This window comes from Opisthocomus hoazin, chromosome 3 (genome assembly GCF_030867145.1).
Source record: "Opisthocomus hoazin isolate bOpiHoa1 chromosome 3, bOpiHoa1.hap1, whole genome shotgun sequence".
NCBI classification, from domain to species: domain Eukaryota; kingdom Metazoa; phylum Chordata; class Aves; order Opisthocomiformes; family Opisthocomidae; genus Opisthocomus; species Opisthocomus hoazin.
Window position 1 is genome coordinate 93,736,708 of NC_134416.1, and position 19,240 is coordinate 93,755,947.

Here is a 19,240-nt window from a genome sequence, read left to right on the forward strand (position 1 = left end):
TATACTAATCACTACCTCATTTCCTTTGTGACCATATGCGAACCGACAATGGATCTCATTTTTTCTGAATAATCTTCTAGGATATTTACACAAGCCTAATGTATGCAACGCTTCTGCTTTATTAATAATTGGGTGGCAAATGCAGGAAAATTTTACCTCACTTGCTAGGGCCGCCTCCGAACTTTCGAGTTCTTTCAAACAATGTAAAATAAGTCCCTGAGCCAAGAGATCATTTGTAGTGGGATCGGTTAAGTGACTAAATTGAAAATAAAGTTCAATGAAATGCCATTTTTAACCTAAATGTTAATTTAAACGGTTCTCAAAAATAGGTCTCAACACTTTGGGCAGAAGCACGGTTACACAGTGCCATCTAGCAGCGCCGTGCAGTACGGCAGCTACTATCACACCCAGTTGGACACGCCAAGCAGCTTGTGAAGTCCTTACTCATTCAAGTAAATTCAAAGAAATCAGTGAAGTGACTCACACAGCGGCTATAAGCAAACCTAAAATCGAAACTTTACAGATTGAATCTACACCAACTGCCACAATTCTCTTCCCACTGACCTAAACTCTGGCCTCACAGGAGAGGCGTTTCAAACACCTTTCTTCGATAGCTTATTACTTCTGTCAAAAAGCTTTCTAAAAACATTCTGCAGAAGGTAAGCATTAGCCCAACTATCATTATAACAGAGCCTTGTACAGCTCTTATCACAAGCCTGATATCAAAATTAAATTTTGTTCTAATGCTTCTCTAAAGTTTTTTTTCTCACAAAATTTAAATGGCCAAGATTTCTCTGCTTGTCATGACTAAAACTATTCAAACAGCTGAAGTTACATACACCAATAAATTCAAGTTTTCTATCATACTGGGGGGGGGGGAATGATACTTCCAGGCTCAAAAGATTTGGATAAAGATGAATTTCTTACCAGATTAAGTTGCACAAAATACAGGCAGACATCAATCACTACACAAAATACTAAAATGAAGTGATCCAAGTTTACAGCTCTAGTTTCACACACTTTCGCTTAGCGTAAGTAAGCCCTAGCTCTAAATGAAAGACGAGCCATCTCTTGTGCACCCAGTCCTGGTTAATGCTCTGCCCTCTTACTTTCACAACGTCTTAATACATATGCATAGACAGTTGCAAAGATTTGTTCAACTTTGCAGTAAATCAAACCAAGGAATCCATCTGGTTTTAGACCAAAATGGCCAAAAAATAAACCAAATGCTGCCAGAGTACTTTTGAAATTACAGGGGAAAAGATAAAGGCAAACAACAGAAGCATAATGACAATCTTTGGCTTAGCAATTCAGAATTTGTATTATTAAAAAAACTAGAATGCTGCCATTATGAACAGCAGCAGTGTCCCTAAATGAGCCACAGAAGTAAACCCTTAAAAGACAGTGAAGCTCGAATAAATTAGTAGCATTCACCTCCGATACATTAAAAAATGGATGCAGAGAGGCAAGGTGTTCTGATCATAACAGTATACACGCTAGCACCAAGACTTCAGCTTCCCCATCTTTTTCTAAAAAACATCTCCGATTAATACTTTTCTAGATAAGTGTATTTCAGTATTTCCTCATTTCACTTTTTAAAAAGTCAATTATGACAAAGTTATTCTCTAATAGACTTTAGCTGACCTTGTATCTAAATTTGAAGGTTTCCTAAACCGTATTTTGAGAAAGGCACCAAAAATCCACCTACTGCCCATTTATCAATTGTACACACTAGATAAACAGAGTAATGCACCTGCAGACCGATGCAAATAAACTGGATAACATCCAGAGGAGAGGAACAAGAAAGGTCAGAGATCTAGAGAACATGACCTATGAGAGCAGCTTTTAGGAATTAGGTCCATTTAGCCAGCACACAAGATGCCTACAGGGAGAAGTGACAGCAGCATTCAAGTATGTGAAAGGTTGCTATGAAGAAGAAAAGAATCAGATGTTCTCCATACCCACTAAAGAAAACACAGGCAACTATCGGCTTGAACTGTGCTAGAAGATTAAGCTTACACATTCGGAAACTCTTTTCAACCAGAAAGGCAGTTAATCATCCAAAAGAGGTTATGAATTCTCCATCACGGGAGGTTTTCAGCAACTGGCTAAAACAGATGTCGGTGAAGAGCACAGCCCTGGGAAGGAAAGCTCAGCCATCCAGGTGCTTCTTGGCCTATGATCTATGACAGACTGCAGCAGGCTAAGAGGAGGCTCTGCCAGTCATGAACACGAACTTACAACCTACTCCCTACAGATGGGTCAGGGAAAACAATCTTAGTTAAAATTCCTCTCCCAGAACCTTCTCTGCATCAGTTTACAACCCCAGGTATAAACTCCTCTCTCCGTACCTGGTGCCTGGCACTGCCTGCCAGCAGGTGAGCAGCATCACACTGAGATGCTGTTAAACCACGAGAATTCTCCCCAAAGCAGTAGAGGTGAAGCTTACTGTCCCCTCCATTTAAATGTATTTCTGCCTCAGTAAAGCAAGGACCCACTGACAGCACCAAAAAGCTACAGCTGTAAATGAACTACTGGCCACCCATTGAAGAAAATACTGGTTTTCTGCTCTGTGTTTGCATTTGGAAAATCATGAACAGACCCAAACACAATTCAGAAAACACATTAGTCTTCCAACAAGCCTCTTTTTTGTTGTTTTTTTTTTGTTTGGTTTTTTTTTAAAAAAAAAAAAAAAAAAAAGACACAGGTGTCACAGCAAAATAGCTTCACAGAATGACAGAATACCAGGTTGGGAGAGACCTCAAGGATCAGGACTGTCCAACCTTTCCTGGCAAAAACAGAGTCTAAAAAACAGTCTAGACATGATGGCCCAGCACCCTGCCCAGCTGAATCTTAAAAGCGTCCAGTGTTGGGGAATCCACCACTTCCCTGGGGAGATAATTCCAATGACTGATTGCTCTCATTGTGAAAAATTTTCCTCTTGTGTCCAGTCGGAATCTCCCCAGGAGTAACTTGTCCCCATCACCCCGCATCTTCTCCATGTGACTTCTTGCAAAAAGGGAGTCTCCACCTTCTTCGTAGCCACCCTTTAAACACCGTAACATCATGACAAGTTTGTGGAGAAACTCCTCCTTCCTCCCGTAAGTTTCCTGGAGCTTGGGGTTCTTTTGTTTTATTTAAAACAAACAAACAAACAAACAACTTTAACAATGACATTTTCTCCTTTAGCAAAAAATTCTATTCATCTTTTTCCTATTCTACTGTAATGTTACAAAGAGTATTTGGAACTGTTGAGAATATATCAAGGTGTCTGTCTCAGGCAAACCTCTTACTTTTTTATTTTCTAGTTAGTACACTTTTACAGCATGTTCAGTTGATATTTTCTTTTCAACACTATCAATCATAAGACTCAAACATCTAGTTAAATAAACATTAGATGCTCAAATTTACCATCATCTGATGGTCTACATCTTTACATTCACAAAGGAAGATTAACATTTACCAATGATAAGTCAATTTTTCAAAGCATGATAAAGGCAAACAGAAAAATGCCAACCCATAAACAAACAACAGGATTTCAAAAGTCAACTATCACTTAGGGAATCAATGACAAATGAGTACACTTTTACCCTTGAAGCCCGGCCAACAAAAACTGAGGGTCCAAAATGCCTAATAAAATCAGCAGCCAAGTGATCTGCCTTCTATTAAACTGCAAGCCAAAAAACTCACTTCTCTATACACCAGTGTCTTGTACCAATCAACAGCAATTCAGTTTTGGCACGATTAGCTCAAAGCCTATTTATGTCATCCAAAACAAAGTTTCTGCTCACTTTCTTTCCGTAAGCAAATTCCAAAGCCAGGGATCTGACACACAAGAGAAACACTAATGTCTTCTGCTTGAACAGATGAAGCCTGTTCCTCAGCCCCAACACTTCATGTGTTAACTCCAACTGGTAGCACACAAATGCTACAGGATTCATGGACGCGCCTTTCTGCAGACACAACGTACCCTGGCTAAGCACGACTACTGCAAAGGCTGCACCAACTAAGTCAACTTAAGGTCCCCATGGGTGCTAGGATGTTTGGTCACAGCACCCATTCCACTTTGTGCAAGCATTCAAAATGAGCACAAAAAATCACAAACTGGCTACGATGAGGTTGATACTTCCCAAGAACTGCAGAAATGGGTCATAACAATATCAAACATTCTCAAACACAGCTTTATGACGCCATAAAGCAGTTTCTCCGCATCTCTGAGACGCAGAGCAGCTTATCGCTTCTCTTTAGGGTGAAACGTATCGCTGTCTGCAGTATTGCAAAGACCAAAAAAATTACTCAGTTTCTGTGAAAGATGAAGAGCCTGGGCATAACTTGCTTAATTTCAAAACAGGCTCTTGAGCAAGGCCACAGGGAAGAACAGAAGGACTGAAGATTCAATGGTTATTCCATATCCGCTACAAGGAGGATACAAATAGCATGGGAGTCTGCTCCAACGTTGCTTCAGAAGAGCTCCTTCCCTGCAAACTCTGACACTTCCCAGGGCACGGCTCTACTGCTCCCAACATGCACCAGGGAAAGACTGCCCTCTGACAGCTTACTCATCTCCACTATTTTAAACACCACTCACAATAAAAGATTGTACAAAACTGAATTAAAAAAATGTAGCTGAAAAAATTGAAGAATTTATACAGTCCAGAAGTTCCTGAAGATACGATCAAAAAAAGTCATATGGATAGCAAATAAAAATAAAATGCATTTGCATAAACTCGAAGTTAACCATACAAAATTCAAAAGCCAAGTATGTAGCTACGCCCCACCCACACTCAGCCTAGGATGTTAATTCCCAGCAAGCGATGCTTTCCCTCAGAAAAAAAAACAACACAAGCATTAAATCAGATCCTACATGTTATTTAGCATTTGCTTGAACAGATTAAAAACCGAGTGCTGGAAACTGAGGATAGCACTGCACTGATGACAATAGTCACCACCTACCTGAAACGCTAGCCTTAATAAGTTGTAACACAACAAATCACTGATGTCCAACCTGAACGTCATCCGCCTTTACACTATTAGCTGAAGTCATGGTTTTACTTATGCTGTAGTCACATATTTCAACGGATAGCATAAAAGTTTCAGTGTCTTGGTGTAATACACACTAAGACAGTGTACATAAGATTATTAAAATAAATAAAATGTACATCATCCCTTAATGAAAATAAGCAGGGGGTCAAACACTGTTTCAGATAGAAGTCCTTACAAAAATAAAATTAAACTAAGCTCCCCAAACCAAGTAAACGTGGAGCTGAAAGGGGCGTCCAAACAAATCCGTTCCTCAGAAAGGTGATTTTAGCACTTAAGACACTTTATGAATCCCAGACCCGTAACATGAGCTCCTTGGGAGGGGCACTAAGGGGTCCAACCCAGCACCCCACTCAGGCTAAGCAGCGGTAACTCCGAGACCAAACGGAACACAGGACCTTCCCAGCACCCGGCCGCAAAGCTGCCAGCTCACGGGACGCGACACCAGCACAACGCCAAATCATTTGAATTAAAGCCGGTTTAATGACACGCATACGCCCGCACTTTGGATCTGAGTACCAGCTCAGTACCCCCAGCAGCCCCCGCCCCGCCAGCACTGGCCCGTGCCAGCCGCCTCCGCCCGACACGTCCCCGCGCCCCGCACCTGGTGCCGCACAGCTACAGCACCGCGCGGCCAACGTTTTGGGGGAAAGGACATCTGCACTTGCGCATGCCAACCAGCCCGGGGGAGACACCACGCTGTATCATTAAAAAAAGGGATAAGTGAAATGCACTGAGGGCCTAAGACAGCAGAGACAGAAGGAAGTACTTTATTTAGTTTATTTACTCCTACCAATGAGTAAAACCAATTTGTGTGTCCCATCTGCTCAGTGAATTTGTAGCATCTCCAGCCAGCCCTCACAGCAGTCCTGCCTCTCCCCGCACCCCCAGGCCTGAGAGCAGGACACGGAGACAGGTCAATGCCCCGTCTTTGGAGACACAGCACAGCTCAAGATCAGTTGTTGCCACCTTCAAAACTCTTACCAGCAACCAGCCGGAAACTCACTCACTCCAGCTCGCCTCAGCAGAGTAACGCAAAGCAACAGCTGCTCGCACAGGCACCCACACTGCAACTGTCAAAAAAGCATTCCCAGAAATGTATTAGAAGCATCTTAATGCCAAGCCACACAGCAAAGGCTGGCCATTGCAAGTTTAGACAACTTCATCCCAATCAGGAGTTTCTCAAAGCCGAGGAACTCGCAGCTAAGCTCCATCTTTCCTATCCAACAAAAGCAAAGCCAAACTATAGCGAGAGCCTGCAGCAAACCGTAACCCTCCTCCAGCACTCCCAGCCACCGAGGGTAACCAGCAAGACTTTTTCAGGTGCTCCTACAAATGGTCTGATCAAAATACAATCCTGCTCCTACCTCCAACAACACATGGTCAAAAATCTCTTCAGGGTATAAAATTCTGGTCTGTTCTCCCACTAGCTTTTGAAAGTCTTCTATAAATTATTACTTGTACCACAAAGAACCATGTGAAACTAATGTCTTGCCAGAGTGCTCTGCATAGCTCTACATCACCTGCATTGAACCTAATTCATCACTGCTATTTATGCTTCATTTACTGATTGCTTAACTGTCTACTACAGGGACACATTCCAGATACAAGAACCCACGCTACCAGAAGCTGAAATCTACCTTTCATGGTTCAATCCTTCTCACACTCATCCTTCCAGATTACATGAAGCCCAGCATCACCAGAACGAAACCCGACTGCGCAACCTCTAGAGCATGCAGCCAACTGCTTTGCAACTAGAATTAACCCTGAACACGTCTGCATGCGTAATTTACCTATGTAAGCTCTCTGCAAGTGTCTCTGAAGATACCGTGCACGTAGGACTTGTTCAGGCTCTCAGGCCTGCTCCCAGCCTTCAGTTGCCAGCCCTGTGACTGGGAAAGAAAGACACTAAAAGAAAAACAGAAATCAATCCAATTTAGATGGACTGTAAAGTAGGTGATTTTAAGTGCGATAAACAGTACACACTTGCCAGATCAAACTCTAATAGCAGTGATATAGGAAGCCATAATGAGGGGAAAACACACACTAGTTCTTTCTAGTTCCCCCATAAACAGGGCAAACATTTCCCAGCTGGACAATTAGAGTAGTTCTACCTTGTAATGGAGACAACATCCTCAAAGCTAGATCACCCACTTAGCAGAAAGCTGCCTAACGGGAGTAAGAAGCTGATGCTGAGGAAGCCGAGTTACAAAAGACTCACCACAGAGAGGTCACACACCTTGCACTGTGCTACAAGCCAGAGGTGGTAAGGAACAGCACTGTGGTCACACACATGTTAGGAAGTTTTACAGGGAACACAGGAGCAGTAATACAGCGATGCACAGCTGCAAAAGCCACAGTGATACATTAGCTTACAGAGACCTGGGGAACATCCACTGCTGCAGACGAGTCAGGGCACCATGCTGTATTAACGTTACACTGCAAGAAAGTACGCCAGCAATATCCAGACCCATCATCCCACTCACTGCCTTGTAGGACACTTCAGGCTGCACTGGGAATACCTCTATTCCTCCCAAAGAACTGTGAAATCTTGGTCATCTACACTCCCACAATTCCCTCTGTTCCATCCCATGAATATCACCTTTCATTTTCCCCTCTATGTCCCATTTCACCCTCTCTCCTCATGCTCTTAACCATCTCATCACAAAAATTTAAGACTCTAAACATGTGACAACAGCTCTTATATCTCCTTGGAAGATGGCACTTGATATGCCCACCCGCAACAATCATTTCAGCAGCAGTGAGAGGAGAACAAACATAACAAAGCCCACCACGCTCACATCCCAAGCTTTCACACACTAACTGTGCATGACAGAGCACGATTTTTGGGACAGAGCACCAAGAATCATCACACAAAGCAGCTTAGACCTTCTGAAAGCAGGAGACCATATCGCTGCAACTGTTCAGACAATTATCTCACTTTAACAACAGGTACAGAACTAAGTCATTTTACTGCCTCTCTCAGTATCAACTGCCAAAAGCTTTTATGTCCAGATTAACAGTCAGTCTGAATCTGAAGAAACAACCTGTGAGAGGAGTAGTTATGCAGGTGTGTAAGGTTATCCAGCAAGGCAAAAATCATACAAGATTGTGACTGCAAATTATAGACAATAGAGAAATTCTTCAGCAAGGGTACAAAACACCGCAGGATTTACACTTCGGTTCATTTTTCTCCATTGCTCAGCTGCTTCACAAAGAATGACACTTCCACGACTGCAGTCTTGTCAGAGAAAACAAACAGCTCTCCTCACCAGAAAACTAGTCTGGGTTATTTTGTGTATTTAAATCTTCCTCTCGCCTGTCGTCTCCCCCCCTCTCCCCCATCCAAAAAAAAAGGTTGTATTTTTTTTTCTAAGTAGGCACAGCAGTCAAAACCATTTGAAAAGCACAAATCTAAAAGCAAAGACTAAACTTGAACTCTGATTGATAAGGCTAAGTATCAAGCACTTCACGAGCAGCTAATAAAGATATGTCCCTTAGCTTAAAAAAGAACACTAGAAACATCTCATAATGTTCATAGCACCTCAAAAATTACATAGTAATCACTATCATTTATTTTACATGGTACTTATGAAGCAACGGAGAAGCACTATCAGCAGGGTGGAGCGAGAAAAATGGAAAGACCATCTGCTGATTCTGAGCAGCTAACAGCATACACCAGAAACCAGTAGAAACTTTAGTCAAAATACTTCACCAACCACTACACAGGCTGCAGAGAGTTAATTTTATGTTAACAAACGTACAGAATACAGTAAGCTGTTCAAGAAATCTCTAATTTAGGACAACAAAATAAACCAAAATCTAAAATTATTAAAATTTTATTGTGCAGTAGAAAAGTACTTTTAAAACAACACTTAAAGCACCAGATTCTGAACTGTGATTCAGGAACCAAGAGTCAATACCTATATAATCATAGTAATTTTCTTCATTTTCCACTTTGATGAATAAAATGGACGCTGCGGGACACTCTGCTGTATCTGTATGGGATGGCCAAAGTCTAAGGCAGCACGGTTTAGGCAACACAATGAACACCAGGCAATGCCTTTGAATGCTGAAGTCTGTACTAGCGTGTAGCACTTCATCTGCTTATTCAACAGCAGAGTAAGGCATGTTTCCTTTTACACCTGTCTTCTTTTCAACATGAGGTCTTAGGTAGATCACAGCATTTGGTCTTCCTTGTCTTTCTCCTTCTTCTACTCAAATTTACCATTCTAGGAGATGGACAGTCTTAAGGATACCTCAGCTATATCCACTGGTAAACAGAACCGAGAAGCATTTAGAAAATTAACAAGTAGGAGAAGCAATGAAAAACAGAGAATTTCTTTAACAGTAGTTCAAAATATTATTTGAAATTTACTTTAGAGAAATACCTAAGTTCTCTGCACAGTGAACTTCAGAGTTGAAAGACATAATATGGACTATAAGATTAAGCTTCAATAGAAATTGGCAAGTCTCACCAGCAAATATAATCACAGTAATGGAATGAGCTCTTTAAGAGCTACAGGAAGGAACCCATAAAAAAATATAGCATCCTTCCACCCAACAAACTTGCAGACAAATTGTGTGAGATAGTAAAAAGGACGCCTGAACAAACACTAAAATAAAACTGCACAAGTAAAGCTGAGGGTATATAATATAACCTAGTTCCTATGTGCTAAAACAAAGCCTAGCCCGTTAAATTAGCAACAAAACAATTCCACCCTTTTTGCTTCTGGCATCCCATACTACAGGATGAAAAATGTTTCATGCTAGCATTTATTTCTAAAAAAAAGTAAAAAAAAGTAGTGCAGATAAGCTGTTACTGGTTTAGTTTTGCTCAATGTTTATTAATACCAGTATTTGCTGCTTCTTCATGAAGGAAAAAGTTACTGTTCATTCTTCTTGTATTTGTATGTCATTAGTAACATCTTTTCCCGCCCCCAGCATGTTTTACAATGACTGAGGAGGGAATGCTTTGGACCTGAACAGTCTCAAGCCAAAAGCCATTATCACAAAACAAGCAGCATACCTAACTGCTTGATCCATCAAAATGTATTCAAGAAGGCTAGGCCAAAACCCACTCGATTCCACAGAACCAGAAACCCATAGACACCAACAAATGCTAACACAACTGTCCACTTCAGAAGTCAGTTCCTTCTATGTCTGACTACGCATGCTCGGTTCCATTTTTCAGAGACAAAATACTGTTCAGTGGCACACATACTGAATTCCCTTCCCAAACAAACCCCTGCTTCACAGTATTTGACAGCTCCCAGCTCGCCCACTTCCTCTTGTTCACAGTCAGCATTAATTGGCTGTACCATGAGAGTTTCTTCCTCCAGGGTGTATCTCAAAGGGAGCACTCTAGTAGGCCCGCAGGCATATCTACACTATACAGCAAGCCATGCTGCCAAGAAGCCAAAACCAGTTTTAAAACCAGTAAAGCTACCATCAGCTGTACTGTTTTCAGAACATGAACAAGTACCACGGTACAGCCCTACACTGACAGCAGCTGGTCCACACATTTCTGTCTGGCTCAGACTAACAAAGGAGCTTTGTGTTCCCACAGGATGGTATGCGAGATTTGTTCAGAATACCGCCTACCTTCACACTGTGAAAGCAGATGCAAAAATAGCTTCAGCTCTTCTGCTGGTTTCCCTTTGCCTTTCTTTAAGTTGACGCAGTTCCTGACTTTCAATCTGCTTTGCTGTTATGGGAGTATCTGTATATTGCCAGTTCACACTGCACTCTCTCCAGACAGAGGTAGTCTTTGCTGTGAAAAACTGCAGCACAGTTTTCACCTTTGGATATAGCCACTCCTGAAAGCAACAAAGGCTGCTTGTACAAAAAGAACATTTTCAAAAGAAATGAAAGGCAAGGGAAAATAAAAAAAAGGTAAAAAATACTTCTGCATCACCTGAACAGAGTTCAAATAAAGAACAGGGTAGAATCCATGCAATAAACAGGGTTAATGAATAGTATTGGAATAAGATTTTTGCAACCAGACATGAAAAATTATCTCTATAATTAGAAGACATCATTATATCAATGTTCAGTTTCGGCTAAGTCAACTTCTAAGGCAGGTTGCATTGTTAGAGCTTCTAGTTAGCAAAAAACGTCTGACACTATTCTTCTTCCTTCGTTTTTTTTTTTTTTCAACCTTGCAATTGGAGAGAAGATACTAGAAACAGTGCTTGACCATTTCGCTAATAATGGAGCAAGAACTGCAAGTAAAGGTCACATTTTATTTCCTAGAACCAGAACTTTATTCCAGCGTCTCTTCAATAAATGTTGTTGACTCCAAACCTTAGGAACATGTAGAAAACAGGCTAATCAAAACATTTTTACTTAAGTAATAGCTGTCACAGATGCTGTGACAACAGATAATCTTTCACCTTAGTGAATATTTGGATATTTTCCTCAAGTTTATAACAGTTTTACATATAAACTAACAAATTCTAGCAACAAAGAGAGGCATCGATTTAGAAATCAGAACTAGTAAAACACTTTTTGTTATTTTTTGCATAGCGTAAACAATACTAATTTCAAGAAATGTTTGAAGCTTGGATTATGTTAATCATTACTTAGTAATATGGAGTAACTACTTCACTGTATAGGACAAAGAGATTAAATCCCTTCTTGACATTCTATCTGAAGTTCCCAGATGACTTCTAAGGAAAATTAACACGCTTTCTTAAAAAGTGACTAACAAGAGACACTCAAGAAGTGTTGAGAAACTTTCAATACTGGCATTTCCTCTGCAGAAAGATGGACAGCATGAGCAATACATTATGCACTGGATGCTAAAAATCTTAACTGCCGCTTTATGAAGAGCAAGACTGTTGTAGTTTGTCTCACCGCAAACCTTTGACAAGCAAGTGACTCCATTTTCTCTGTATCCTCCTACTGGATATTGCTGTCTGCAACTAGAACCTTCCATGTGCCTTCTCTTCTTAAGGCTGAGGAAACCCAGTCTCTCCTCACACACCGTGCGCTCCCTAACCATCTTGGTGGCCCTCCACTGGACTCACTCCTCTGCATCAATCTCTCCCTGGGGAGCCCAAAACTGGATCACTGGATACAGCACTCCAAACGCTGCCTCACAAGTACCATGGAGCTGAAGAATCACTTTCCCAGACCTGCTGCCTACACTCTTGCTAACACAGCCCAGGATGCAGTTTGCCTTTTTACTGCAAGAGCACATCGCCGACTCACGTTCAGCTTCTTGCCTACCTCAAACCCACAATCTTTCTCTGCAAAGTTGCTTCCTAGTCAGTCTGCCCAGCCCCACTTTACACCAGCCCTAGGATTTTGCATTTGCCTTTGCTAAACATCATATGGTTTCCGTTAGCCCTTTTTCTAGTCTATTAAGGCCCCTCTGAACCACAGCACTGGTTTCCAGCGTACCAACCACTTCCCCCAGCTTGGCATAGTCTAGAAACTTGCAGAACGTACATTACACCTTGTCTTCCAAGTCCATTAAAGACATTAAATAGATTGGCCCCAGTATGAAAACGAGAGACATTATCAGTCATCCAAGCAGTACTAGAGCATCTTCACATGCACTTGTTGCCAGAAGTATCACAACACTGAGCAGGAAGGCAGTTGCCCTCTTCACCACCTCATATTCTCACATACAGCTATCATACTTGCCATACTTGCACTCAGTTCCAGCTTCACTAACAGCGTGTAAAGGAGAACATTCAATGGATGGATTTGTAAAAACCTACTTTAGCCAGAATTTGTAGTCAATATTTTTGTTCTGTTGAACAAAAATGAATTTCCAGAGCTCCTTAAGTATATCAGCTTAAAAATAAGTTACCTAATATCACAGAGAAGAAACCACATTGGGTAATTTCTGCCTACCACCTCAGTACTGGGTGGGTTTTTTTGTTTATTTCTTTGATTTAATATATGTATACACATACGCACAAATAAACTAAACCAAGACATCAGTCTAATAATGATCAGAAACTAGCAACTAGCAGTCAATTTCGTATACAGTTACCAAAATTACTCCATAGGTATTTCTGCCCCAGCTACTGCAACTTTTATTCAGTTTTTAGTTCTCAGTTTCAGATTCCAGATGTAGACTTTTTTCTATTTTGAAGTTATGAACACTTAATATTCTAAAAAGAGAAGGTATCAGAAATTTCAGGTAGTTCCTTCCTTCGCTGCACTCCATCTTTCCTACATTTATCCCAATAAAGTTCCAAAAGCACAGGACAGCCATCTGAATCTTGACAAGTCAGAAGTAGCTTCTGGAACACTACGCATTAGAGAAATTAAGGTAAAGAGAAGTTAAAAAAGATAAATTTAAGAAAGAAAGAAGAAATTTAAGAAAGCCTTAACAATGCAAAACTGACAACTCATCCACAGTCTTTACACAAACAGCTGTCACAAATCAGGCTTTCTGGACCAGCACTCCACTTGACTGTGACAAGAGGACACTTACTCCAGAGCTGAACCACCAATTACAGAATCACCTGGGTTCCATAAAACAGTCCAGCACTTGCACAGTTCAGTATCGATTCTACTTAGATAAATACAGAAAGATCAAGTGCAAAAAAGGAAAATGACATGTAACTGTTTAACGATATTGTGAGATGTTCAAGAAAAGAAACAAGCATTCTGTGAAATAAAGAATAAACACTTCTAGTAAAATGTCAGGAAAGACAACTTTGCAGTCTTGCAGTGCAAGCAGGAAGCGAGTTTAAACACAAGACAGAGCAAAACTTGAATTGATGAATAAAATTTAAATTTTTATTTTGACTAGTTATAAGCTACACAGAAGTATTCAGATAATAACTGTCCATTGAAACATGACATCAGTGTATGTTTTCAGCTTCTACAGCTTTTCTTTCAAAATGTTTTGCATTAAGGAGAAGAAACATGGCCAGCACAATCACAAGTTTAGGTTCTTCTGTTTAGGGTTGGGGAGCAGGGAGGGGTGGAACAAGAGTATTTTAAAGTACTTCAAGAAAAGGAGAAATAGCATTTTCAGCTTTTTCAAACGTACAAAATACAATATCTCATCCCACCTCCACCATACTGATCCGTCTCTCCCAAAACACAGGATTATTCACATTCAGTTCAACTCTGCTCCAACAGCAAACACACACATCACTAAGTGACAACACCCTTCTTTTCTTTCTCTCTCACCTGGGTTCCACCAGTTGCGATCAGACAACCAGCTAGGTTCTGCTCAGGAATTAAAATCTTCCCCTCCACTCATGGAAACCTTTCAATTAAGTTTAGCAAGCAAAACACCCACAAAAGGCACTGCATGGCATCTGTTAGATGGCTGCCTTTTCAGAAAAGCCTAACCATTCTGAAAGCACTCATCTTGCATTCATTCTGCTTAATCCCAGGAACACACTTTACCTCCTCACCTTCAAATCAGAAAGAGATCAGATTTTTAAGAAGTGTAATTAAGACTAAAAACATCTGATGACAGCTTGACAGCTCTGAACATTCACCCAAATAAATGAACTAGGTCACTTGTCTGATATTGTTACCTGTAATTTTGTATCCATATGCAGCCAGCTGTCCAGCCATATATTCGCCATCCGAATTATTGTGAGAACATCCCCATGTACGAATCCAGATTTTCTGAGCACCAGGAATAATGCTGTTAAATAAAAAAAAAATGAAAGAGGCAAGTTAAAAGATGAACAAGCTTCCCCTTTAAGTCCACTGAACAGACTCAATTAATTGTAATTCTCTAAATATAAAATAAGCAGCACAAACAGTAACAATTCCAGCACAGCCAGCGAAGAACATCGTGATTATGCGAATTCAGTGTAGTGGGTACTAGGTCTGGCTGGCAGGGCATTAACTTTCTCCACAGACACCCGCCTGGTGCTGCGCTTTGTATCTGTGACTCGAGCAGTGCTGGTAACAGACCTGTGGTGTTACAGCTATTGCTGAACAGCGCTTGCACAGCACCAAAACTTTCTGTTTCCCCCTGTGCTGCACCCCACCACAAGCAGGCTGGGGCTGGGCGACAGGCTGGGAGGGAACACAGCCGCGATAGCTGGCCCAAACTGACCAAAGGTATAACCCATACCAGGCAGCACGGTGCTCAGCAGTAAAAACTGGGAGCTTGACCTTTCCAAAGCAGCCCCTGTTCTGAGACTGGCTGGCCATCAGTCTGCTTGTGGGAGGCGGCCAGTGATCACTTTTTGCATCACTTGGGTGTTTTCACTCCTCTTTCCTTCACTTACACTGTCTTTATCTGAACCCACAAGTTTTCTCGGTTTTTCTCTTCTAATTCTCTCTCCCAGCCTAGTGGGAGGAGGGGTGAACAAGCAACTGGGTGGCAGCTCCGCTGTTGACCAGGTTCAGTCCACAAGCAGCAAGAGTTTTAGAACAGAAAAGGAACAAGAGCTGTAGGCTAAGAAGAGATTCAGTACACTGAAGTTCACAAACAACCAACTTCCTGAAAATTGTATCAATAACAACTGACCTTCGAGTGACTGCACTGAAATTAGGCCAGCAACAAACACACTGTTAGAACTAAACTGCAACCTTTCGATATTAATGCACCCCTTCATTGCAGTTCCCTCCACACAAGCCATCTTTATAAATTCTTAACTTAAGCCTGCCACCAGCCACACTAATATCCCAAAGCTCATATCCCAGCCTTTCTGGACTACAGACACAGCGTGGCAGATCTGCACCAAGGAGCTAGCGCACACAATGGTTTAAGAACCAACCAAAATTCTACTAGAAGCTGCCATAAAATCTCCTGGGCTAACTGTGCCAATGAGCTAAAGATGCAAGTAGCAAAACAACACACATCCTATAACACAATCCTTTGCCCTGCCCACATCTTTTTGTTTTCCCTCCTCCACACCATGCTTCTTTAAGATCATAGAATCATTAAGATTGGAAAAGACCTCTCGGATCAAGTCCAACCATCCACCCACCACCACCATGCCTGCTAAACCATATCCTGAAGTGCCACATCTACATGCTTTTTGAACACTCCAGAGATGGTGACTCTACCACCTCCCTGGGCAGCCTGGTCCAATGCCTGACCACTCTTTCACTGAAGAGATCTTTCCTAATATCCAATCTAAACCTCCCCTGATGCAACCTGAGGCCATCTGACGCAACTTGAGGCCAGTTCCCGTAGACAGAAATAGAAATTTTTTGATGGAAGATTAATGATCGTTAAGTAGACATGTCCAACATGTGTTGCACATTACAATGTATTTAGACTTCCTACTGTCTAAACAACATACATTGTGTGCTTTCTTGGGTCAAACACACTAAAATACAGCTTGTTAGAGAATATATAGTACCTGAATACTTAGGAGAATGGAGTGCTAGCATGATGTGTCTATAGACCACCAGTTCAGCTGTACATACACTCCTGGCAGAATGAGGTCAATGCACATTTATGGTGCTCCACATAAAAGTGCACTGTTATGCTTATAAAATCTCCTCTGAACACTAATGAAAAACCAAAATTAAATTTCCTGTGCATTCCTGATGAACTTTATTTTCATCTTTATAGTGCAGAGAAATTCTATCCACCAGCTTTAACTCCATGGGAAAAAAAAAAAAACAAAACACTACCAAAATCCAGATCTCTGCACTGCAGTAGAAACTATACTCAGTCACTGAGTTCACCTATACTTCAATCAGTTCCACTGTAGCAGAAAGTCAATTCCGTTCTTATGGGAATCGCAAGAAGGAAAAATGCAAAGATACATTCCACAGTCACTGCATACTAGTTCCACTGAAATAAAACAGCAAGTTCAAAAGAAGTTTCACTGTATCATTTGCAGGATGTACATACAAAAAGCACAGACTTTGGAACTCCCAGGTTCCAGAAACCAGGTGGAAAAACTGTAGCAAGGAAGGTGTACGCTTGGTGGAAGAAGATCAGGCTAGGGAATACTTGAGCGAACTGGACACGTGTAAGTCCCTTGGCCCTGATGGGACGCATCCACAAGAGAGATACAGACGTGCTGGATAGTCCAACAAAGGACCATGAAGATGATTAAAGGACTGGAGCATCTCTCCTACGAGGAGAGGCTGAGAGAGCCAGGGCTGTTCAGCCTGGAGAAGAGAGGGCTCAAGGGGGATCTCATCAACGTGTATAAACACCTGCAGGGAGGGTGCAGAGAGGACGGAGACAGGCTCTTGTCAGTGGTGCCCAGTGACAGGACCAGACGCAACAGGCACACATTGAAACAGGGGAGATTTCCTCTGCACATCAGGAAACACTTTTCCACTGAGAGGATGACTAAGCACTGGCACAGGTTACCCAGGGAAGAGATATTAAAAAACTACTTAGGCACAGTCTTGGGCAATTGGCTCTAGGTAGCCCTGCTTGAGCAGGGGTTTGGAGAAGATGACTGCAGCTGTCCCTTCCAACCTCAACTCTTTTGTGATTCTCAGAATTTTGTTTATATTTCTCATTCCAGATGTCAAAAGGCTAGAACTCCATTTTGAAGAGCACAGCTTCTACTTATGTAATTAAGGTGAAGCATAAAATTTTTCAGAAATGTTTTACACATAAAAACTTAAGTAACAGGAACCATTTTTTCAGTCCAATTACTCCAGCAATCTATGTCTCAGTCACAGCTGATTTCTACAGAAAGTTTGTCTAGGATAAGAAACTTGCTTAGGACTTATTGTTCATTATCACTACATTTTATAAACACTATTTTATTCATTTTTATCTTGTATTCAGATTTTATGTTATGAGATAACGAGAACTTCCACCTTATTTTGACAAGCTGACAGTGCGCACGAGATACAAGAAAAGCAACAAGATAAGGTTAATGGCAGAATTTACCTGTCACTCGGGGGATCATCATCTGCCTGGACATTTTTTTGTGAATTGCGTTTTCGCACTTTTGGAAAAACATTTTTTCTTGCAAGCAGCCGATCGTGTGGTTTCAAATCTTCTGCTGACACAATATCTTCAATATCTTCAAGCACTGAATCACAGGCAGCAGGCATCTTCAAGAAGCCTTAGAGAAGACTGGTATTAGCAAGCATTTGAATACAAAACCAAAGCCTAGTATCTGCTGCATACGTTCTCATAACGAAAAGTCAGATATATTTCTACCTATACCTGCAATATATCACACATATGAGGGATAACGAGCACACAAAAACAATCAACTATCCAGAGATATTTCCTGATGCCCTCTTCCCGTGAGATCCCTGAAACACAGGCAGGGAGAAAGCCACTAACCACACAGATTGTTATTTTTTTATTTAATAGTCTGTACCTTGTCATCTTCTAATTCAAAAACTCAGCAGCTCCTCTGACATGACATAGCCAAGACATAAGTATTCTTAATCGTGTCAGGCATCACAGTGAAATAATGAGTTCACGTTACATGACAGATATGCTTCCACTCACATCACAGGGGAAGAATGAAAGATACAGCATTCAAGTGCCTGCTTCAGCGGCTGTGCTGGCTCTTTTATTCACATGCCGAAAACAGATGCACAGCAGTTCAATATGTCTTCATGGTCCTTTTGCAAACAAACTAACCTATTCCTAGAATACCTGATCCCACAGGCCTTTCATTTGAATCACTTCATCAGACAGAAACATTAAAATTCCTGTCCATAGACAGAAGATGTTAAACAACTATACTCCCTAATTTAAAATAGCTACATTGTCATCTGCTTCGTATAATATACCAGTAGATCATTAAAATCTAATTATATTTTCAACAAGAAAGTAAATACACATGCATGTGTATCTCCCAGCAGATCTCACAATCCAGATGAGTTTTCAGGAAAGGAAAAACATCATTTGCTAAAGGAGCCCACAAAAAAAAATACTGCATTAATTACACACCTCACACTGTGCTATCTGTAACTCTCAATAAGACTAAAGTCTGATTTACCACTGGAAACTTAGGTTTCTACAGGTCTCAACAGTTTACCAAGGAAATAACACAAGGGCATTTCAGAGAGTTTATAGGTAAAACACAATACTCTCCTAACTGACTGTGAAGAACAAAACAAGCCAGGCTTTAATTTCTTTAAAACCAGATTTCAGGAGCAGAAAATTCAGGCTACTGGCATACAAAATGCTTCAGAAGTTGCAGTTGAATTAGAATCATAGAACTGCTTAGGTTGGAGGAGAACATGAAGATCATCAAGTCCAACCATTAACCTGGCACTGCCAAGTCCACCACTTAACCATGTCCCCAAGCTC

At 41.2% G+C, this 19,240-nt stretch overlaps 1 protein-coding gene across 3 annotated transcripts in view; it reads right to left on the minus strand.

Annotated features, from left to right (window-relative positions):
- CDKAL1 (CDKAL1 threonylcarbamoyladenosine tRNA methylthiotransferase) overlaps positions 1-19,240 on the minus strand; it is a 426,501-nt gene that overhangs the window by 405,345 nt on the left and 1,916 nt on the right. For 2 of the 3 annotated variants that reach the window (XM_075417076.1, XM_075417078.1), the window contains exons 2-3: positions 17,855-18,032; positions 14,559-14,671 (exon numbers count right to left, since the gene is read on the minus strand). In XM_075417076.1, coding sequence (XP_075273191.1) covers positions 14,559-14,671; positions 17,855-18,021 — 280 coding nt within the window. In that variant the 5' untranslated portion in view covers positions 18,022-18,032. Of the gene's footprint in view, positions 1-14,558; positions 14,672-17,854; positions 18,044-19,240 lie in introns of those variants that run through there. The other variant, XM_009941257.2, reaches the window with a different exon arrangement.